The 25,145-nt window shown below is 37.7% G+C and overlaps 1 protein-coding gene across 1 annotated transcript in view; it reads right to left on the reverse strand.

Moving 5' to 3' along the window:
- The window catches only part of TBPL1 (TATA-box binding protein like 1), a 29,791-nt gene extending 4,847 nt beyond the window's left edge, over window positions 1–24,944 (reverse strand). The window contains exons 1-2 of the mRNA XM_060115074.1: window positions 24,857–24,944; window positions 1,274–1,452 (exon numbers count right to left, since the gene is read on the reverse strand). Coding sequence (XP_059971057.1) covers window positions 1,274–1,408 — 135 coding nt within the window. The 5' untranslated portion in view covers window positions 1,409–1,452; window positions 24,857–24,944. The remainder of the gene's footprint in view (window positions 1–1,273; window positions 1,453–24,856) is intronic.
- Between the last annotated feature and the right edge of the window lie 201 nt (window positions 24,945–25,145).

Here is a 25,145-nt window from a genome sequence, read left to right on the forward strand (position 1 = left end):
AATTCAAGGCCTGTATAAATCTCTCACTGTATACTTGAAATCAATGTACCACAAGGATGTACACACTCCAACTCTCGTTCCACTCTGTTCATATAACTGGAATTTGCAATTTGCACGCATCCTCAAACATGCCAAACTTGTCCACACCTCAGGAGCTTTGCCTAGCTTACTTTCATCTGGAATATTCTTCCTTCAATGTTCTCCCTTCATTCAGGTCTCTCACCAGATGTCATCTCCACAGAGAGGCCTTCCCTGATCATTCCACCAAAGTACCCATCCCTTCACCCCTCCCTGATTTCTAACCCTGCTTTTCTCTGCTTCTTGGTGCCTGCCACTACTTTATACTGTGTCTTACAGCTGAGATGCCCATTATATATTCAAGGTCGATGTGCAAAACCTGAATGCGGGAGGAATGCTGGAGCTGGAGATGTAATTTTAGATTCCTTAGAAACGAAAGGCACTTAAAGCTATGGGTTTAGAAGAAATTACCTACAGTGTGAGTATAAATAGGTCAAGGACTAAGGTCCAAGATAAAATGTGAATTTAAATTTTCACTGCAGCTTTTCATTTGTGGCAATATTTATTATATGGCCATTATGTATAAAAGAGATAAATGTTTACTGAATACATAACAAATAAATGAATGAGACATTTCTTCTTAAAACTCTTGTTACATTTTTTAGTTCCTTATTTTCTCTGTCATATGTCATATTATGAAACTAGAAAGCTATTAAATCTGGGGAGACAAAACTTACCACAGATGCAAAATAAAATCTGAGCTAAAATACATTATAAAATTTCATACGTAAGTGGCTGTGGCTGAGAAACATCGAGTTTATTCTACGTCTAACTGTCTTGCACTACCAGCTCGTCCATCAACTCAGTTTTCAGTTAACCTTCCTAGAAAAAATGACTTCTCTACCATATGGCATGCTAAAGTTCCAACGCAGCATTAAGCCTTTTCCTCTCTTTTTAGCAGATATATTTGCTCCTTTTTTAAAGTGAAGATGGCATTATTGATGAACCTGAAAACCTTTCATTGTGATTCACTGAAATTTTTAATTGAATTTAATTCATCTTTACTTAGTTTCTAGCATGAAGAACTAATGAAAACTTATCAAGGTATACTGGCATCTGATTTTTAGAGCCTTCATACACATTCTTAATTTTTACAATAAATGTATAAGGTAGTGTCATCATTGTTTACTTAGTATCTTCACAGCACTATAAAATTAGGCTAATGTAGCACACGCGACAAAATTCAGATACTCACTCCAACGTCACGCTTATAAATTACATTTGCTCCCTCCAAAGCAATCTTCCTTAAGTTCAAATGGCATCTTGTTCTAAAAACACAGACTACATTTGTAATTAGAATGTCCAGTGCAACATCACTGTCTGCATCCATTGGGGTAGTTTAAAAACTTAGCTTCCCACCACGAAGATCACATCCTAAGAAACAAAACAAAATAAAATAATTAAACTCAAATGTTTTGTTAATATATTGTTCACAAGTAATCTTGATCACTAAAATGCAAGAAGTTGATCTCATTACTTATTGTTCAAATGGTACTCAAATCAAATCATATCCTTTCCTCTCCCCACGAAAAATGTCACTTTTTAAAAGATAACATGTCATATAAAATCCTTCCAAATCTGGACCTAACTTTTCATTCCTTAAAATTAATCAGTAACTTTTACATGCCAGGAGCTTGCCAGACGTATCTGCAGCAACTCGCCTTTACAACCACCATGCTCCAGGCGTACTGCAGTTATGGCCATTCTCCAAACACACCATGTTCAAGGGCTGGACTTTGTGGTCCCAATGTCCAACTATTAATGGTACTATAACCCACCTCATACAACCTGCAAGGGCTATAAAAAGAATGACCTACTTTTCCACTATTTCGGGTACAGCCATTGACTTAAGTTTAAAGAGGCAGCAATATTAATTATAACATTTATTAACAGACTTTTCTCACTTACTAGTCACTCATTCTTTATTCACTTACTGAACACCTCCATACACTGAGGACACTGGAGGAAAAAAGGAATAAGGCGAGGTCTTTTGTCCTGAAGGAGCTCACAAACCTTTGTGTGTATACGGGGGAGCTCTAACAGTTACTTAGCACAACAGCATTTTTATCAAGATCCCAATCTTCCAAAATATATACCTTTTCAAAACTGTTTGAATTTCTATAAACAAACAAGAACAAGCCCTTGTTTTTACTAAGCACATGATCCATGTCCAGCTAAAATATTCTCTGAGTTTCCACATCTTAAAAAATAAGTAATGGTAATTCAGCTTACCTACCCCACAAAGAGAAAATCAGAAAATAGTAACAATACTATTATAATTATCTTTACAATTCCTTGAAGCCACAATATGAAAATGAGCTAGGATTCTTTATACGGATTCAAGTTATTATATGACTAAAGACTCAAGTTATTATATGACTAAAACATGAAGAAGCCAAGAGTCCAAATAAAAAAAATTCAGTTTTGTTTTCCTGCCTTTTAGTTTCTGTAGGACACAATGAGAAGTCAGACCGAAACTTTTAGCATCTCTATAGGATCATATAGCATTGAACTCTGTGTATTACTTGAACCTCAACGTCATTCTATTTTCTCACTCTTATATTCCCTTCAATCTGCTTATCTTTTTGTTTTTCTGTTCTTTGTGTATGTTTGAGCAACCTTATATGATTCTTATGTACAAGAGGCGGGACAGGGGTGGCAGTGGAGTCTGAGGGATAGATATATAGGTGGACAGATTAATAAGCAGAGGACAGAAACAGTTATCAGTGGTGATCTTAAGTGCAGACTCCATGTTTGACGCACCACCGACTAGTTCTCAGGACTTAGGCCAGTTATGCATTCTGTCTGTGTCTTGGTTTTCTCACCTGTGACATGGAATAGACAGTGCCTACCAGACAGTGTTATGGGAATTATATAAAATGTATGAAAAGTACTTAGCACATATACTTGGAAAATAATAACACAAAAATAACAGTGATTAGGGATAAAAATAAGTTCAAATCTACAGGCAGAGCAGGGATTTCTTAGCATTACTTCCCACGATTACATCACAACCCAGATATTGAGCCACCTGCTATTTTCCTATTAAAATTAGGAAATAACTGTGAGGTAGAGGCTCCCGGCTGCTCACCCCAACATCTATTAAGGTCACTCTGTACTGGTCGAAGAAATGTAAAATGAATGGTTTTGTGTCTTTTGAGAAGTCTGCTTAGAGGGACCAAATTAACCAGTGAAGACCCTTTTGCCTTTCTGCTCTTCTTCATTCTTGCTGCATGGAGTCTGGACGTGAGAGCTGGAACTCAAGAAGCCATTTGGGATCATGAGATTATGAGATGAGTATGGAAGAACAGTAAGACAGAAGCAGCCCGAGTCCCTGATACTGTGAAACTCCTTACTAGCCCTGTACTTTCTAATTCTAGACTTTACAAATGTGAGAGAAAAATCAATTTCTCTCTTAAGCCCCCATGGTGGACTTCAGTTACATGCAGCCTGACTGACACACATCCCATGATAAGAGGCCACAAAAAGCACTACTTAACAGAGAAATTACATATGAAGAAACTATGTCAAATTTACTGTTTCACATAGACTTTTTACAACAAACAGGCTAAAACAAATTGACTCAGATCTACTACTCTGAGTATTAAACTGCTGAACTGTCTGAGAGAAAATACAAGGATAACATATAAAGTAAAAAATAAGTCAAGAAAGAAGGGGTAAAGCAAATCTTTGAGAATGCAAAGAAGCCTTAATTAATTTGAAATTAATTCAAAATTGATGATTGTTTCTATATATCAGCAACTTAAATTCTAAAAATGAAGTCATGGGCATAGATCATCATAAGTTAGGAAGTATTCATATTTTATATGAGTAGGCTGTCAAACAGTCTCAGAAGATATATCATTGCTTTAATAGGTTTTAAATCAAGGATAAAATATGAAGAAGTCAGTACTTAAGAAAAAAAAAAAGAGGCAAGGCATACTACATGAAAGATTCCACCTTTTTCAAGCAGTACCAAAAAAAAAAAAGGCCCACTTGCAGTTTATCTGAGTAGTACTAAATATTAACAAAGATTAACTTCTTAAAGCTAAAGCATTTCATATCACTTTTAAATAGGATAATTCAAATGGCAATCCAGTGAAAGAGACAAATCTCAACTTCTACAGAGCATCTGACAACCTATCATACCCCTTTCAATTTCGAGTGAAGCTAAATCATTTATCAATGGGTAAAAAATTCTACCTGAGGAAACTTTATTGTCAGCATTAAAGAGGAATGAATTGATTACCTCTTCAAGTAGTTCAAAAGGCTTATTCCTAAAAATACACACACATAACTTTTTAAACACAGTTTAAACACACACACACACAACTATAAAAAACATGGGGACAATTAATTCCCACTAGGGAAGAAATATTCCAAATTGCTTGTAACTATTATGGTACCTACAGTTAAACATCTGGACCATTTATTTCACCTACTAAATTCTGAAAGTCAAAGACTACATCTTAAATGTTTGTACACACCCATGGCTCGGCACCATATCTGGCATATAATAAATGTTCTCTTACTATTTGGTGAATGAATGCTAGAAAATCCAACATTTCAATCTTCAGCCTATATTAAATTTCTCATCTACCTAGAATTCCAAACTATTTCTTTTAATACTAGGCATGGAAAAATTTTTTAAAAACTAAAAGCAAGTCTGAAACTTTACTTCCAAAGCCACTCATTTTCATATAAATGAAGAAGAGCTAAGAGTCTTTTTCTTTCCCTTAATATAATATCCATGAAAATGCATATGTAGTACACTTTACTATATTTCATGATGTTTACACATAAAACTTTTTAAATTTGTTTGTACAGTTCCAAGGGAAATGTGTTTAAGCAACTCCACAAAAAAGAATAGTATTTTAGAGTGGCATTTAAACTTACAAAGCTGTTAAGCCTGCTGACACTATAACATGAAATACTTAAGATACATAAATGGCAAAAACAAACATCTATGTACTTACCATCCAGCTTAAAAAATAAAATTTACAATACAATTGATGTCTCCTCATGCACTTCTCCCAAATTACATGGTCATACCTTCCCTCTGGAGAAAATCTCTACTCTCGCTGAATTGTTTTATCATTCTCATATATTCCTCTTAAAGTTATGACATATGTATTACGTCCTTGAACCCAGTAAGTCATGTTTTCAAAAAAAATACACTGATGGATTTGGCTTGCTAATATTTCAGTTAGGACTGATATGTCTCTGTTTGTAAGTAGAATTTGCCTATAATACTCCTTTCTTGGACTGTCTTTATCTGGTTTGAGTATCAAGGTGACACTAGACTTATTATACAAGTTAGGCTGGTTTCTTTTTTTTTTCAGTTTTTATTTTTTTTAACATCTTTATTGGAGTATAATTGCTTTACAATGTTGTGTTAGTTTCTGCTGTTTGACAAAGTGAATCAGCTATATGCATACATACATCCCCATATCCCCTCCCTCTTGCATCTCCCTCCCACCCTCCCTCCTATCCCATCCCTCTAGGTGGTCAAAAAGCACCAAGCTGATCTCCCTGTGCTATGCAGCTGCTTCCCACTAGCTTTCTATTTCACATTTGGTAGTGTATATATGTTCATGCCACTCTCTCACTTCGTCCCAGCTTCCCCTTCCCCATGTCCTCAAGTCCATTCTCTACATCTGCATCTTTATTCCTGTCCTGACCCTAGGTTCATCAGAACCGTTTTTTTTTAAGATTCCATATATATGTGTTTACATACTATTTGTTTTTCTCTTTCTGACTTACCATAATTCAAAAAGAGTCATGTACCACAATGTTCATTGCAGCACTATTTACAATAGCCAGGACATGGAAGCAACCTAAGTGTCCACTGACAGATGAATAGATAAAGAAGATGTGCCACATATATACAATGGAATATTATTCAGCCATAAAAAGAAACGAAATTGAGTTACTTGTAGTGAGGTTTCTTCTTCTTTTTTTAAAAAAAAATTATCTGGAAGACAGTTTTAGAAGAACTTATCTGAAAATTGTGTGGACCTGTTTCTTGTTTCCTTGGGGGATTTTAAAAGATTAATTCAACTTAAGAGTTTTAAGACATTTGATGTCTTCTATTTCTTCTTTAATCAGTTTTCCTAAATTAAATTTTCTTGGGGCATTTTCCATTTCTTCTAAAATTTAAAATTTTATGGCATACAATTCTTCATGGTCTTCTTACAAATTTTAAAAACTCAACTTTAGTATACTTATGTCTTTTTCATCATAGTATCATTTATCCCTGCTTTTCTTCCTATAATCAATCTTGCTGAAAAGTTTTTCTATTTTTTGTTTCTTCAAAGGACAAACTATTGGCAGTTAGTTGATCCTCTTTATTAAATTTTTTGCCTTATGTTCATTATTTCCTTCCTTCTACAGATCTATTTTTTTCCTAATTTCTTATATTGGAAAGTAAGTTGGATGCTTAATACTTCAGTTTTGAACTTTTTCTCTATTCTCGTATGAACATTTAAGGTGATTATAACCAAGTACTTTCGGTACATCTGAAGTTGGATATATTATGTTTTCATTATCCCTTGATTCTAACAATATTTACATTTCCATTATTATTTTTATTAGACTAATTAGCTATTAATTTAGAAATTCTTTGCCTTTAGACATATATAGTTTTTAAATTTATTGGTAATGAGGAAGTGCTAACTTAAAAGAATGAGATACCACTATTTATACTGGTAAGCATCAAACACTGCTGATGAAGATGTAAGTAAAGCAGCATTCTCTTATAATTTGGAACAATATCTACAGGAGATAATCTGGCAGTGTGTATTCAAATAATTAAAAATATGTGTATATGATGAATTTCAGTCAACCATTAAGAATGCATCTTGAGAAATTATTCAACTGAGCAAAGTATAAATAAGATTATATACACTGCAATTCTGTTAATAACAGAAGCCCACGTGCCTATCTAGAAGGGATTGGTTAAATAAAGTATAGCAGTCTCATATAACAGACTACTGAACAGACTTTATAAATTACAACTACATGGATGTAGATGGAGGTTCATTATGTAAAAAATAAATATATGTTTGATAGAGTTCATTTTGGTTTATATATCTCTGTATGTACTAAAAATGCCAAAATGTTAACAATTATTCTATTCAGAGAATTGGCAACAGAGTGACTTTGGTAATTTCCCCACTGCCTAAGGCCTAATATTAAGATATGGTTTAATAAGGTGTTTTGTCCTGTTTTTCAAGTAAATGCCTAACATGTGTTTGTCAAATATTTCCTTCTAATAAAAAGCAAAGTTGAAAACTGAAGCTGTCCTACTTCAAGAAATAACATATTTCTAGCACTGTATTAAAATGCATTATTGAAGTTGAAACAGCTTCTTCCCTCCTCACTGACTTTTATGGACAAGTTAGATCCTCTTTCCAGTGGTATTCCAACTACAACCTTAAAGCATCACCTGGAAAACATCGCCACCTCCTGGTTTTTAAGACAAATTACATCCGAGACTACTACATTTAAAATTTTCCACACCAGGAGAGACATTTTAAACTAAAAGGGCACAATAAACACTGTTATAAAAACAATGCAAAAATAACCCTAAAAATCTAACTAAAAGCCAAAAGAATAAAATAAACATGAGAATACAGAAAAGTAGATTCTAGCTACTTTTAAGTGTACTTAAGTTGCATCTGAGGATACTGTGGGTGTGGGTCCTCAAAGGTTTAACCACGGAACTACTGTCCATGATTTGAGAAATGGCAGAAGGAGGGAAAGACTGGATATAGTCCAACTGCAAACACAGTGTGAACCCAGGTGGTGTCCTAGAGATCATTCTTCTACAAATAAGATACGCCATCTTTATAAAGCCCCCCAAATAGCAGCTTAGGAAAGAGAGATTTTGTGTTCCTGACCCCAACAGATTACTAGATCGTCTCTCAACACATGCCTCTGACTAAGATGTACAAAAGCCTTTTAGAAAGAGGGTCTTCTTTCATATCTGTTTAATAGTACAGCATAAACCTTACAAAAGGGTAGGGTGACTTAGTGTTTACATTTAGGTGTGTGATACTGGGTAAGTTACCTGACCTCTTTCTAAGTCTTAATTTTTTCTTCTGAAAATCGGTGATAACATCACTGCATCTCCCCAGGTGCTTTTAAGGATTAAATATGATTATTTATGTCAAGTACATAGCATACAGCATGTGTTCACTAAATGGTAGCTATAACTGTTTAATGGATCCACAGGTAGTAGAATATCACAACCAGATAGTATGATTTAGTGAATTGACACAAAACTTGAGAACAGTCACATTAACAGAAAAAAACAGAGATCATAAGAGGTTAGGCAGGGGTCAGCAAACTATAACCAATGGGCCAGGGTCTGATTTGTTAAAAAAAAAAAAAAAAAAAAAAAGTCATACTGAAACACAGCCATGCTCATGTATTTACATAATGACTCTGTGGTAGAGCTGAGTAGTTGTGACAAAAACCAAATGACCTATAAGCCTAAAATAGTTACTATCTGGTCCTTTAAGAAAAAGTCTGCAGATTCCTACACTAGTGCAATGGGGCAACAGCGATAAAATAAAATTTAATGCTAATAAATGTAAAGCTCACATTTTTATCTAGAGTCTGTCATACAGAGTAAAGTAAGTCAGAAAGAGAAAAACAAATATTGTATATTAACACATATATGTGGAATCTAGAAAAATGGTACAGATGAACGGATCTGCAGGGCAGGAATAGAAACGCAGGCATAGAGAACGGATGTGTGGGCACTGCAGGGGGGGTGAAGGGGAGGGTGGGATGAACTGGAAGATTAGGTTTGACACAAATACATTACCATGTGTAAATAGGTAGCTAGTGGGAACCTGCTGTATAGCACGGGGAGTTCAGCTTGGTGCTCTGTGATGACCTAGATGGGTGGGATGCGGGGGGTGGGAGGGAGGTCCAAGAGGGAGGGGATATATGTAAACACATACCTGATTCACTTCATTGTACAGCAGAAACTAACACGACATTGTAAAGCAATTATACTCCAATAAAAAAATAAAGTGAATAAAACATCTGTATATCATGGTCCTTGATTGGTTCCTGGTTTGAACAAAACAGTTGTAAGAGGAAATTTGAGTATGATAGCTGACATTAGGGAATTACTGTTAATTTTGTTAGGTGAAATAAGAGAGTGGTCATGTAGACAATTATGCTTATTTTTCAGACATGCATATTGAAATATTCACGGGGGAAATGCCATGCCTGTAATTTACTTTAAGATACAGGAAACTTCCACTGTCTGAACTCGGTAACAAATAGATTTGGATAAAGTTTCAGATGAGTCCCTCATCATCTGGAATCTTACCACAGGAACCAAACAAATTTGGACAATCTATTCTGAGGTACAGAATGCATCTGGATAGTAGGTATAATTTTATTTGAACACAAAAATGTACCATACTACTGCTTCATCTCTTACTAATGATTAAATCTAGGTGATAGGATATACGGGTATTCGTTACACTACTCTCCCTACATTTCTGTCTAAAAATTTCCATAATAATTTTTAAAAGCTGTTTAAAAAGAAAAAAAAGAATTTCCTTACAATAGGTCACACTAAGACTACGTGGATTTTAATTATATTACTTACAAAAAAAAGAAAAAACTAGGTTAGAAAGGAGTATTCAGAGCAAAGGAATTACTAGCCTCTTTGCTACTAAAACATCTAGAATATCCTGACCTTATCATTTAAAGAGGGCACTGATATCCAGATATCCAGAGGAAAGTAGGATGGCATGAGATGTAAAAATAGTTGTATGAGGAAAGTCTCAGGACACTTAGTACAAGAAAGGAAAGATAGCAGTTGCTCTCAAATGTCTGAATAAAAAGGAAACTGAAAGATCCAAATAAAGTCGCATGGAAGCAGGCCTCATAAAGCCACACCAAAAAGCAAATACCTGCAAAGCAGAAGCCTCAACGGAAAATAAGGGTCCCAAAAAAGGGGACGTAGGGCAAAATACTTAACCAAGTTAGGAATGTTATAGAATGATTCTCTTATTAGGTAGAAGATGCCACTAGATGGTTTCTAAGATGCCATCTAATTCTCAAATCCCAGGATTCCAACATCTTACATGAAGACATACTATAGACAAATTTAGGAATTACATACTAAATTTCAATTTTCATTCTAGAACTATGATGTTAGTTTAGTTAAATTAACATCCCAGAGGCTTCCCTGGTGGCGCTGTGGTTGAGAATCTGCCTGCTAATGCAGGGGACATGGGTTCGAGCCCTGGTCTGGGAGGATCCCACATGCCACGGAGCAACTAGGCCCGTGAGCCACAACTACTGAGCCTGTGCGTCTGGAGCCTGTGCTCCGCAACAAGAGAGGCCGCGATAGTGAGAGGCCCGCGTACTGCAATGAAAAGTGGCCCCCGCTCGCCGCAACTAGAGAAAGCCCTCGCACAGAAACGATGACCCAACACAGCAAAAATAAATAAATTAATTAACAAACTCCTACCCCCAACATCTTGTTTAAAAAAAAAAAAATTAACATCCCAATTCTGAACTTCCCACCTTCCCTTCAACAAGCATTCGTGTTCAAACGGGCAGTAAAGGGAGAAAGATGCACTGAGGGGCAACGGCAGAGGCAGATGACCAAATTGCAAATTCTTTGTTTGGCATGGTGACATCATAGCATGAAGACATTTCTCTGCACGGCCCAACAGCTTATACTTTAGACCAACAGTCCTTGGGTTGGCATTTTTATGTTCTAGCCACATGAAGAAAGTTTTATTAACAGTATGCCTGGGCACAAAAACACTTGTATATTCCAAAGGAAAGGATTATGTAGTATACCACTCATATAAAACAGTTAAATGCTTAAATAAAAGCAAAAGTATTTGATGTACAAAACCATCACTGCATTAAGTTAAACAGAAAGTTAAACTATCTTCATTACATATGTCTCCACCTTCTATCTCTGACTTAATCTAAATACCAATTCTGAAGACTGGTAGCAAAATGGTTATTACAATTTTAAAAAATCTACATTAAGAGAATTACAAAGATACTGTTTTTATTTTATTTTTTCTTTTACATTGGAGTATAGTTGATTTACAATGTTGTGTTAGTTTCAGGGGTACAGCAAAGTGATTTAGTTTGTTGTTTAGTTAGTTTACTGTTCTTTTTCAGATTCTTTTCCCATATAGGTTATTACAGAGAAAGATACTGTGTTTTAAACAACTCTGAGGGTTGCCAGCAACTATCTATTAAAAAAAATAGTAAAGAGGAGTATATTAATATGTTTTAATCAATGAAAATATTTGTAATGATGCCTAAAAGGTGGTGGAGGAAGATTTAAATGATGCTGATTTTCTGAAAATGACTGCTTAAGGAAAGCTAACTCAATGGTGTACACTGCCATGAAAAAGTTCCAGAATAAAAAAGTATTTTGCAGTTTAAGAATACATAATCAAAGACTTACCCCATATTAATAATGCTTAAACAGTAGCCTGCTTAAGAATTTCACTATTTTAACATGTACTAATATGTATCTGTAAAGTAAGAAATCTTAGATGTCTAATGGATGCTATGTGACAGGGGGCTGACTCTAAACTGTTTCTCCCCTTATTTGCAAAATACAAACAACACTATTTACTCACCATATGAGTGATTTGAGGGATTAATGAGCACCTCACAAATTATAATATGCTCTATTAAAGTGCTGTCACATTAGTCAATGCTAACATTAATTTTAACTAATGTACTATCATAAGAGGAAAAAAGTATTTTACTGAATACAACTTGAAATCTGGCAATTCACACTCAAAGATGAGAAATCTGGCATACAAATTCCTTATTATATAAAAGCAAAATTTATTTTGGACAGATTTCTTAGTATTTCAATTACACGGTCTTAATATATGATTTTAAAAGATGGCATGTCATTTTCTGATTACATAAGAAATACTTAAAGAAAAAAACGTCATCCATAATCCCACCACAGTGATAATTAACGCTGTTTTCCTATGCTCATATAGGCATATGAGCCTGCTAAATCCATATATTTATCTGTGCATATTAAACAAGATTGAGACTATATATTTTGAGGCTGCTAAATCCATATATTTATCTGTGCATATTAAACAAGATTGAGATCATATGCATACGGTATTGTATCTAGTTAACAAAGGATTTTATAAAAATCTTTGACAACCTGAGATAAGAAAAAGAGCAATATTGAATTGATTTTCCTTGAATACTAATGAAAGTGAACTTTTCAAATATGAATACTTGTATTTATTCTATGTTAATTGCCTTATATCCTCTGCTCATTTTCCTTCTGAGATATCCTACTGATTTATAAAAAGCTCTTACATGTAAAGAAATATCAGCCTTTTGCTTGCTTATGCTACTCCTTCTGCTAAAAATGATCAATCCCGATTTCTATACCTAGCTCATTCCTACTTGTTCTATAGCTCAGCATCACCTTCATTCAATCAATTCTACAACAATGAAACGGAAATCTAAGCATCAGGCCCAGTCCCAGCAGATGGGGGTCTAGCAGTGACCAAGACTTGGCAGAGGGAACAGCTGGTGTTCTCAGCTCTGAGGTGAGTGAGCAGTGTGAACTGTTCAGATGTGAAGAAGGGCCAGCCTGGCTAGAGTGGGAAGACGGAAAGTGGCATGAGACCAGGCTGGAGATGCAGGGAGGGGTTAAATTATGCCTTCTAGGCCAAGTTAAGAATTTTCATGTTTATCCCAAGATAATGGTGGGCTAAAGAGAAGCAAGAAGTGACATAATGTATTTGATTTTCATGAAAATCTATCACTTCCATTTCTGTAACAGGAGAATGGACTGCAAGGTTAGAACAGGCAGAAAACTCAGTTAGGGTCTAGTGCGGCAGTCCTGGTGAGAGAGGACAGTCGTGGGAGCAGGGTGGATGAAGACGGAAAGAAGTAGATTGAAGAGAGACATTTTTGGGAGGCAGAGTGAACAGAGCTTTGTGACTGATATGGGAAAGAGGAAAAGGGAGATGGAAGATGACTCTAGGTTTGTGGCCTAAGATACTGTCTACTGGGACAGGAACACTGAAGGGAGAGCAGGTTTGCAAGGGGAGATGGGAAAAGGAGGAGGGGTAAGGATTCTGTTTTGGACATGCTGACTTGAAGGAACTTGTGAGACATCCAAGAGGAGATACAGACAATCAGATAAGAGCCACTGCTCAGGACAGGCCTAGGTCTAGACTGGAGGTGAAAACTTGGAAACCCTCATACAGAAGGTAATTAAAACCATGATGGGTAAAATAAGAAATCAAAGGAACTAAGATATCTGATCTCCAAGACTGAGCCAGCACATCCATTACCATGATGAATGCTCCGAGTCTCATGACCATGCTGCTAGTTGTACTACTACACAGCACTTTCCCACACTATAGTGAAATTTTGTATTTCTGTCTCCTCGGTAGACAATAAGCTCCTTGGACGCGTGACCAATTCTTACTTATTTTTGTACCCAAGTCTTGGAATAGTTCCCAAGGCATGAGACACTTTCAATAAAGTATCTGTGAGAGGTTAACTGTTAGCTTGAGATTATTAAAAAGCAGCACCTCTACACGTGCACACACAAACACAAGTTTTAAGAGGGGAGGCTCTGGAGCAGATTACTTGGCTTAAATCCAGACTCTACCACTTATCAGTCGTGTGACCTTGGGGAAGTTATTTAACGCCTTTGTGCCTCGATGTCCACACTGTAAGATAAGGCAGATAACAGCACCTAGTGCCAAGTGTTGGGAAAACTAAAATTTCATGCAGAGCATTTAGCATAGTACTTGTACACGGTAAGCATTCAAATTCAGCTATTCTTATTGTTACTAAAATTATCTCCTTTCTTCATCTTCCACGGATAGAGAAATGTTCAAAAATGGAAAGGATTTCCAGTTATTCATTGTGGTTCTCCAGCTTTGGAACACAAAAACAGATCACGTTGCTTCAGGGCTAAAAGCAAGGGTAAAAATAAAGGATACAATTTTGATGTATCTGGTAAATGAAATCAGTATTTAAAAAACAACTAAATTTAACAGTGAATTAAAACAACAACAACAACAATAACAAAACCGTTTCAAACCAAAACAAAAAGTAGTTGTTGATTGTGTGGGTTTTTTGGGGGGTGGGGAGTTGGGAGTCTGGAGGAGAAGGAGAGAAGAGTCTGACCAAGTCTACTACAAGTTACAAAACAGACATTTTGCCAACATTTACTTAGCTAGGTACCTGCAAAAACAGGAAAACTGAATATTAAATTGCAACAAAACTATTCATCTGTTCATTTCATTTAAAGTGTAAATTTATCATGTTCATTTTAAGTGTAAGGCCTCAGTTTTTCCCAGAAGGTCTTACATGCATCCTTATTTTCCCATATTATGAGCTATCATTTAAAAAACGAGGAAGTTTGTCTCTTTACAGAGAATCTTGATATTTGCCCTAAGTTACCCATAATAAGCAACTACAATTTGTGGGACTACTCTAGCCATTAAGCTGATGCTAATAACACAACAGAATTTTTTAAAGATTATCATTTTCTTCGCAAGTAAAAATGTTAATTAGGTTGCTAAAAAACAGAATAAACCCTCTTTCAGCTTGTGGTTGGTGTCAAGGTTGGCATGCATAAAGTTCAATTTTTTCCACAATCTGATTTTTATTTCAAGGGTATGAACGCAGGATTCAAACTTGAACTGTTGACAGCTCATCAAGAATTTAATCCAGAGAAAGCACTGCAAGTTGAAAACATAACAGGTGGAATTTCCTATTTTGACAGTTTGCTTTCAACTGCTTTTATAGGTTTACCCTTCATATAAAATGTCTGCTCTAATGGAGACAACCTGTTTAAGGTCTAGGTCACGTATGACTGCCATTTTTTTAAAAAAGGAAGGTAAGATTATGAAATTAGCTACTTGGAAAATAGTGTACAGAGTTCAAACTTTTCTAGTTAAAAAACAGTTTTTACTATTTAGTAAAAAGTGTAACATACTTAAATAAAAGCGAAAGGGACTGCAGAATGAATACTCTTTCCACATGTAAGCATCATTAAGAATTTCCTGTTTTACTCAGAAATGGGCAGATCCTTCACTGATTGAGGGCCGTATCACTCAAAAAAGATAAATATGTAGAACTTGGCTGAAGATCAGAAGCCATAAAGTTTTTTAAATTGGAAACTAAGGTCTGTGAAAAGGACTAAAGGGCACTGATTTAAACCTAGCACAACAGTAAACTGAGTAATTGATAATAACGTACAATTAAAGAAAGTATTCTAACACAGACGCATAAAAAGAGTGATAAGGAGGTTTTCTGATGGGAACATTGGTTCTTAACTTTTAAGAAAAAGCCCAAACAAAATAAACAAAATAAAAGCTATAAAGAGGCACAAGTCCCAAAGATATTGATTAACTAACCTTTGTAGGGCCCTGATTTTAAAAACATTTCCAAGTTGTTTCTGATGGGGCAGTCAGTTGAGAACCACTGTGCTAAAACGCCACAACAGGTCAACAAAATAATGGAATTTCCCTTTCAGCAGGTCCTTAAAATGGGTTATATTCTCATATCAGGACTGTTTATCATAGAGAACATCAAGACTTCTGCACTCTTTCCCATGCATTGTTTCCTGAACTTGGATTCATGCATTAAACTGTCACAATCTGCCTTCTGCCTCTGCGTGGGATGAAATGTTACAAATGAACTGCTCATTGCTGAATCCAATGTCACAGTTGACACTCCCTCCTACTGGACCTCTCCGGAGCATAAAGCCCTGGGAACCCCTGATTCCCCCAATTCTTCCTCACCATCCCCTATCCTTGGCTTCTGAGGCACCTTTCCTAGGTTCTCCCCATCTCAAATACTGCTCTGTCTGCCTCTTATGTCATAAATTCTTCAGGGAAGTGCACGACAGTCCCTGGAGAGCTCAACAACTGGTTCCAGAGGTGCAAACCCCCTTGAAATCATATCCACACAAATTTGGATGTACATCTGAGGAGGCCATTATTTTCTTCATATTCTCAAATGAGTTTAAGATCCTTGAAGGTTATAAACAACTGCCTTAAATCCCTTTCAAATTTAAGCTTTCCAGGCTTCAACTGCTACCCATAAATTTATGGCTCTTACTTCAATTCTGACCTATCAGAGATTTGAAACCATATTCCTGTCTGTTAGGCATATTCATTAAGGTAAACCAACACATCCAAAACTAATAATTAATCCCCTCAGAAATACTTGCTGTCTCCAGATTCTTAATTTTAGTTAATGGAGCCACCACCCAACACTCTCAAACCTGAATCAGAAATTTCAGAATCATCCTTCATTTCTTCTTTTTCTCCTACACCCAGTTAGCTTCTCATCTAGCTTCTTTTCTGCATCCCAAGCATCAGTGTTTCATATTAGGCTTTCACGTGCCGTTAAGGCTACAGCCTTCTAGTGGAATTCTCTGCTTGCAGTCTCCACAATCTAGTCCATCTACCAAATAAGCTACCAGAATTGTCTTCCTAACTGTGCCACACCCCTGCTTAAATAAATATCTCTTGGCTCTCTTACATAGACAGCTTGGAATGCAGTGAGTTTCATGTCTCCAAATTACCTTTTATAACCTAATCTTCCACTTCCAACACACCTTAACTGTTTCACAACTTTTTACCGCTCCTCTTGCAACAGCTGACCCTTTCCTGATTTTATATCTGCCTAGGATGCCCCTTCCCCACTCCTTCAACTAACAAACTCTTACTCACAATTGTATTCATTAGCATGCAACAGATGTGAACCAAGCACTACGGCTAGACACTGGGAATACAGCTCAGAACAAAACAGTCAGGTAAGAAACCCTCATGGCAGTTGTATTCCAGTGGAAGAAACAGACAATGAAAAGACAAGCCATGAAAATAATTAGAGAATTATTATATTATTTGCGCGTACCGCAAAACAAACAAACAAACAAAGAAACAAACAAAAAAAAATGAGATCTGGAAGGCTAAGGAGGAGCCAGCCACATGCAACACGGACAGAAGAGACCCCAGGAGAGGGCCCAGCAAATGTAAGGGTACTGACTGTATTATAACTGTCCACTCTACTAGACTGTAGGCACCATGCTCCTTAAAGAGAAGGGTTTAATATAAATGTGTGTCTTTAGAATGTGGCTTAGTGGCTGGCACTTGGTCATCAACTCAATAGACCGGTTTTAGTTCAGACCCCCAAGTCCTAAAGGGCAACTGTGTTCCAGGAGTTTTCACAAATACAGAAATATAATACGGTTCTGATGTAAGGAAAGAATAATTTTGGTTAAAACACACATACAGACCCTTAGCATTTTTGGTATATATTCTCTTTCCCCTTTCCTAAGCTACACTCTCCATTTCAGCCCCAAGGGTCCTAACTCATCCATATCCTAAGTTTATTCCATGAAAGTTGGTTATAGACTAGCTACCCTGTCAGTTACCTTCAGCATAACAACCATCCTTTAAACAGGGTGTGATAATAAAGCCATTATTCCTCTCTTTACAAAGTGAGACTGAGGATACATTACAGACAAATTAAGTTAAGAATATAGTTTCAGACATCCGAAACTCTTATAATTTAACAGGCCCTAAACAAAAAGCCTACAAAGAGTAACTTAAAAGGCACACATACTTTTTTTTTTTTTTTTTTTTTTTTTTTTTTTGCGGTACGCGGAACTCTCACTGTTGCGGCCTCTCCCGTTGCGGAGCACAGGCTCCAGATGCGCAGGCTCAGCGGCCATGGCTCACGGGCCCAGCTGCTCCGCGGCATCTGGGATACTCCCGGACCGGGGCACGAACCCGTGTCCCCTGCCTCAGCAGGTGGACTCTCAACCACTGCACCACCAGGGAAGCCCCAAAAGGCACACATTCTTAATGTACAGACAAATTAAACTATCACCCAGGTAGGTTTACACTATGCACTGAAGCAGAATTTTCAAGATTACTGGCCAGCCAAAGGTTTTCTCTAAAGATTTACATTATCAATATGTTGCTGAGATAATGAAAAAAAGTATTATTCATAGAGCTTTTTATCAGTTGTGAACTGTTGAGTCACATCACATCCCTTACCTCAGGTCCTCCCCCACCAACAACAAAAAAGAGGAGAGAACTGAGTTAAGAAATCTGGTGGACCTTTGAGATGAGCACACCAGGTTGGTGTTGAGGAAGATCTAATGAACTGGTGACTGTGCCTTCAACATGGCTGTGGCTCCTACCACCACCCTAACCTGCCACGTCCTGGGATGTGGTCAACCCATGAGCAATTAACGGCTGCTCACTACAACCTCACTGGGTTGCACATGCGTACAAGAAACTGGAGATGCCCAAGAGGTTCACTGCAGCCATAAGCAGGTGAAAGATAAAAGGTTTTGTGGTTCAACAAAAGTATGTGGCAAATTAAAAAGAATGGAGAGGTTCTTGTTCCACATAAGCTGCAGGTTCATCGTGAATCTTAACAGAGGTTCAAACAATGATAGGGTCTATAAGTGTTGGCCATACTCATCAACCAAATGCCCATCTCCAGATTTGCACTTTTGGGTTACACACTGATTTTTTTATCTTCATATCTGAAAGATGGCAACACCTGTCCCTGAAAAAGGGTGGTGTTAAGAACACCAGGGAAACATTAACAATGTGTTAGACAGAATAAAACACCCAGGTTTTATTCTGGGCAACAGTATTGACACTTTGGAGACCTGCTGTCCTAAAAATCTCCCAATACAGTCCTCAGAATATCTAAAATTAAAGGATATATACATGTGCGAGTATAGATATATGAAATAGCCATGATCATTTCCTTGCTTATCTCAATATTTTTTAGACCCAGAATCCATGATGGCTACAGGAATTATGTTAACAATATTATATCAATACCTCATCTATTCTGGCCAATGTAATTATTAGTACTCAATGAAATCAACAGTATCAACTAAATGTCACTCTCTTCAATCAGGAAAACAGAAGTCATGCCTCTAAATACAAGCATATTTGCCAATCTTCTTGGCGGGGTGGTTATAAAAACCAACTAAAACAAAAATTGCACAATATAGAAGAAAGAATTATAAAACTTTATCCCTGTATATTTAAAGCAAAACATACTTTTAATAATGTTTTATATAAACTTCTATATGTTTTATAAAAAATATTATTTCAACTAAAAACCAAGACCTACATAGTAGCCAAAATAGGAAAGAACAGTTTGTGACACATTGTACTTGAGAAATATTTATTTTCTAGTCAACAGTTTCAAAGGTCCACACAACTAAACTAAAACATTTGGATTTAACATTAAAAAGTTAGCCATTTCAATAGCAGCCTAATAAACAAAGCTATAATGATCAGGTTATCCCCTACTAGGCAGCCTCAGTATTTGGTGTCAGCCTTACCATAAACAAATAATCTTGCAATCGTATGCAGTCATTCCTGAGCCACTTGAATTATTGGAGCACAGCAGTAGTTTCAGCTACCTCTAAAATTACAAGAAAGCTACTATGTAGAGCACATTTATAGTGACACAGAAAACCCAAGTGACAATGACACCAATAAGTTTCAAGTTTACCACCACCTAAGGCTATACAAGTAAAAAAGAGTGTCTTCTAAAAAAGGACTAATTCTGCTAAATGAAACCACTGGCGTCTATTCCTTTTATTCAGAAGTACCACACAACTAAACAAGCAGTCAAGTCCACAGGGAAATAGCATTTCAATAGCTGCAACATGGTGCCAGACTGGGCTTTGTTGGCCTTCCTTTTCCAAGAAACAGAGATGTCTCTTTTTACTGAATCCATCTGCCATAAGTGATAACCAGATGTCTGTGTGATGATTCAAAATTAAAACAAAAGTGCTTCCCCCTCCCAAGACCTAACAGCAGAGATGAGTCCAATAGCCAGCATCACAAAGAATTTCACTGTTTTAATAGCCTCCAAAGGAAAGAAACAAAGTATTTGAGTGGTCTAATGGTTCACCTTTAATGTACTACACCTCACACCACTGAGTCAAGCACCAGCTAGTATTTTTTTCAGCTAACTCTGCAGAACAGTGTGCTAAGTGCTTTACACTTACTTCTCACAGCAACCCTATGAGGTAGTACCTATATGAACCCCATTTTGAAGATGAGGAAACTGGGGAACGAAGGCAGTGAAAAAACTTGCTCAAGGCCACACCACTAACAAGCAGCATCGCCACCACGCTGAACACAGGCAGCCTGTCTCCAGAGTCCATTCCCTTAAGCGCTATACTAACCCTAATCCCAAGAAAGCGTAACTGATTTTGATCAAAACTGGTTTTACAATGAAAATACTTGTAATTTATCAGAAAGAAAAAGGTTAATGCCTGATTCTCTGGAACATTTAGTTAATAAAAACAAAGCTGGGGCTTCCCTGGTGGCGCAGTGGTTGAGAGTCTGCCTGCCGATGCAGGGGACACGGGTTCGTGCCCCGGTCCGGGAAGGTCCCACATGCCACGGAGCGGCTGGGCCTGTGAGCCATGGCTGCTGAGCCTGCGCATCTGGAGCCTGTGCTCCGCAACGGGAGAGGCCACAAGAGTGAGATGCCCGCGTATCGCAAAAAAAAAAAAAAAAACAAAAAAACAAAGCTGGACTTTCAAAATGTTGTGAGTTCTCACCTGGTGAGTTAAAAAGCAAAAACATATCATGGATCAAGGTCTATGGACATAAGTCTATGATGGTAAACACAATTATAGTACCAAGAGTCATCCACACATGTCCTGAGAAGACTGTCCTTCAGATGCAATCTGATTTTCAGTATTCTTTCCTGATGGATGAATACTGCATGGTCAAAATCGCCAGCCAAAGTTTTGTGCTGCATTTTTTTGGTGAAATTTTAAACAGCTTCATTATGGACTCCCACATGAAGGCTGATTTGAACTGTCACAGAATTCACCTTGTGTTTTTTTAGCATTTAACGGGATCCCCAGCAGCACACCTCCCATTACAAAACAAGCCATTTAAACCAAACTGTGAATTTTGTCACCCTTTAGTCACAAGATAAGACCAGATAAGTACAATTTTTGATATGACCTGATTCCTTTCCACTAATGACATACTTCTGGAATCTTGCTTTTTCACAACTGTACAAACACATACACTCCATTTTTCTTCTAAATAAATTGTGTCACAATACAAAAATCAAATTTGTCTACGTGGCCTGGAAAGACCTCAGATAAATATATTCTTTCGCCCTTCTGAAATTACCCAAAGTGGCAGTCATGTAACAAGAGCAAATACTGTATCAACTCAAGGCAGTAAATCATTATTTTTATTATTTGAATTGGTTAAAAAAAAAAAAAAGCCCTAATCATGTTTGAGAAATTTTGCTGTATAGAATTTGCAGCCAGTATAAAAAGTTAATTTTAGGCATCAGGAATTAGATTCCTAATTAGATTAGATGCCTAAAGGTTCCCCTCATCCACTAGGTAAGTCCCTGAAGTGAAAGAAATAAAATATATATACATCCTTTTATTAATATGTTAATCTTCAAAATACACACATATGCAACATGAACATACAATATGATGGCGACTTACAGTCCTGAATCCCCAAGAAATTCTAATTTAGCAGGCATGATGAAATCCATACATCAATAACTACAGCACCAGGCAGTATGCAATAAAGGATTTAAAATTCAAATTTATGTTTGTCATGTTTTAGTATCTATGCATGTCATTTCTCTGCTATCTACAAGTGCACAAAAAGCACCTGAAGAGAAACACTTTCATCCAGCTTTGTACACCTGCCGTGGCATCAGACATATTAAAGGTACAACAAACATGAGTGTAAATTTCAGGAAATCTTTATTTATTAATTCAAATGTCACAATACAGCTAAATTTTCAAAGCACTACAGGTGTTGAGCCATTGTGGAAACATTCTACTATCGATTCTACAATCAATTTACACTTTATTTTTCATAGCAATAATAATTCATCACATGGTCTACGATGCAACAGAAGGAAATCAATCACCAGGTAATTACGGGCCTCCTCACCTAAAAACAGCACTAATACCCACTCAACTAGATTATACAATATTTGCTGATTTTTAAATACTGTGCCACACCCGTGCTAAGAAAGAACACTCTCCAAAAATATTCAGCTATAGATTTTGCATGTATTCATTCTACTTTACAGCAAACTCTGCACATTCTATGTATGTATACATCCACGCAAATTTCGACATGACAATTTTCCACATGAAACAAAATTGTGGGACTCACTTAAATCGTTCCCTCTAATTTGGCAAAGTGTAATTTCAGTCAAGTATTCAGATGCAAAATGATCAGAAAAGATGGATGTTAAGAAAAGGTTTTTAGAGTACAAATTATGAAAATCTAAGGTTCAATTAAAAACACACAGCAGGTTCTACAATACTCTTTTATTTTTAAAAAAGTGACTACATCTCCAATTACAGTGTTACCACTTGGACTTCTGAAACACCTTTTATTCCTAAACGTTCAAATATTTTTACGTGTCTTATTTCAATACAGCCTTGATTCTTGGTTTAAGGCTCTTACCTGTTGTATTCAGAATAAATACAGAGCATCTGACATGATCACTCCATTTTCCATATAAGGGGAGGGATACAGAAGGAAAATGCAACAAAGTAACATTAATGAAAAGGATATACAGGCCAAGGACATATGTTGAAAATTCCGTAAGGAACAGAAATAATACAAATAGCATAAAAAAAATCACTTTTGATTGGGATGTGATTAAGTAAGGAGAGGAACTAAGACAACACAAAACATTGGGAGCGTTGGAGCAGAGAGCAGGGAAAGCAGGGGTTGTTAATAAAGGTGGAAGTCAGGGCTTAAATACTTTCCCCCCTCAAACACAGAAGGGGTAAGGGATAGAGGCAACAGCAAATAAAATCTAAATGGAGTGAATGGCAGCCCTGAGACTGAGGGAACTCACTAAGTCTCATACACACTGAGAAAATCCTGGGACTCAACATCCAATAGCCTCAAGTGTGGTCACCCCCAAGAACAACATTCACAGAAGTACAGCTCCATGAAGAGATTAAGAAAAAGTCCTTGATTCACTAACCTAAAGATGACAATATTAGGTTTTTCTTCTTAAGAGGTTTAAAATGTAATTTTAAGTTTCCCAATGTTTATACTTCCCATCTTTGTCAAAGGAAACCACCCACCTCTTTGCACATATATGAAATTCCGTAACAAGAGATGCTGCACCTCAATTCCATGAAAATGCCAAAGTCAAAAACTCTGTTCTGGCATCAACCAATCAAGAGCACAGAGCGGCAGATCATTACAGTTTCTGAGACTGATTCCGAGGGCAGAGTACGAAAAAAGCGGGCTGGGGGACAAGGATGAAACCTATTTGCTTAAGACAAGCCAGACTTAGCGAAAAAGGTAAGGAACAAATAGAAACTGTGGTTGACATCATTGCTTCTGTTATTTATCAATTTTATTTTCATCTTTAATCTTCAACTTTAAAAGAGCTTTGTTCCCACTGGACACAAAAATAGTATTACTGTAGTATGCATACATGGCCGTTTCAGCACGCCACAGGAAAACCTCATTTACTGACCTAGAATGGTTTTGGAAAGCATAAAACCATTAAATAGTTAGAGACGTAAGGCTTAAAGAGATAGCACAAACTGGCATTTAACATATCAACTGCGAATAATTCTTTAAACCACACAGTGATAAAAATCCTTTCTCGATTTGAATGAACTGCCATTTTCTCAAACTTTCCAAGAGACTGCAGATTGTGCTAGAATAGCTGAACCTTCTCATATTTCTCTTTCCCAATTTCCCCAAGGAATCTGTTATTATTTCTTCACACAATAATCACACCAAGCTTGTTTCGGTTTCTTTCCTTGAGCCGGTTTTAAGGCACTGTTCTTAACCCTAAATACACAAGCCTAACGCTGGTTAACTGCCAGTGTCGCTCTGGAACTGCAGGTGACAGATGCAGTCAGAGAGCTCACAGATGTGGATTGGCTGCAGTCTGAATCCTATCGCAATGAGCACACTGACACAGCCCGCAGATGCACATCTCCGCAGAAGGAGAGAGTTTAAAAACCGTCATTCCCAATTAAATTTACTTTTAGAGCTTCTACTGGCTATCACTAAGCGCTTATCCCGACTCTCAACCCTGCTTAGCCCTACCTACTATCCATTTTATCTTCCTCAGTTCCAGATCCTTCTTCATCAAGTCTAATTTCGGTTAATTCTACTACTAATAATAACATAAAGCGAGGCTGTTGGCATTGCCAGAACCAGGAACCGACGAAGGTGCTATTTGGGAGCCGGCCCGCCGCGGCAAAGGCCGTTGGAAGTTTTCTGGGAATCAACGGACCCGCTAGCATCTTTGCACGATTTCTCTTCCCCTGGGGGAGGGCTCCACAGAGACGGATGGGGAATCTCCCTTCTCCTGTCTTTCCCAGTGGTGGCTAACAGGAAAAATAAAATACCTCTTTTCTTATCCTACACCTCGCTGGATAACGCTCCCAGGCAGTGACGCCCCACCCCCAACCCGTTATCCCTGATGAGACCCCCAAATATCACCCTGTCCTCCTAAGAACTGGACCCTCCCTCGGCCCCCGGACCAATTTCCTACATCTGAGCGCCTCTCCCTCAGGCATCCGCCCGCATACACCCCACCCGCAGCACGGCCCCGGCTCCGCACACGCCAGCCCCGCGCCAAGTCGCCCCGCACCCGGCACTCAGGCAGCTCGATCGCCCGCGCTCCCCCCGCCCAGGGTCGCCGACGGGGTTACCGTGGGAAGAGCGGGCGGCGGCAGAGGACGCAGTGGCAGCGCTGCTGCCGGTTGCGGCGGGTGCGAAGGATAAGCTGGAGGGCAAGGATAATGATGAGGCGGGCGCGCTCCCCAGTCTCCATGGAACTCCCGCCCCGGCCCGTTGCTAGGAGCCCCCGAGGCTCGGGCTCCGTCTTTCGTGCTTTGTTGTTCCGGGTACAGGGCGGCCGCTGCTTCCCCGCGACAATAAATAGACGAGACGCGGGGGAGCACAGAGACAGCGCGCGGAGGCTAGAGCGCCGCCGGACAG

Source organism: Mesoplodon densirostris, chromosome 12, assembly GCF_025265405.1.
Source record: "Mesoplodon densirostris isolate mMesDen1 chromosome 12, mMesDen1 primary haplotype, whole genome shotgun sequence".
NCBI classification, from domain to species: Eukaryota; Metazoa; Chordata; class Mammalia; order Artiodactyla; family Ziphiidae; genus Mesoplodon; species Mesoplodon densirostris.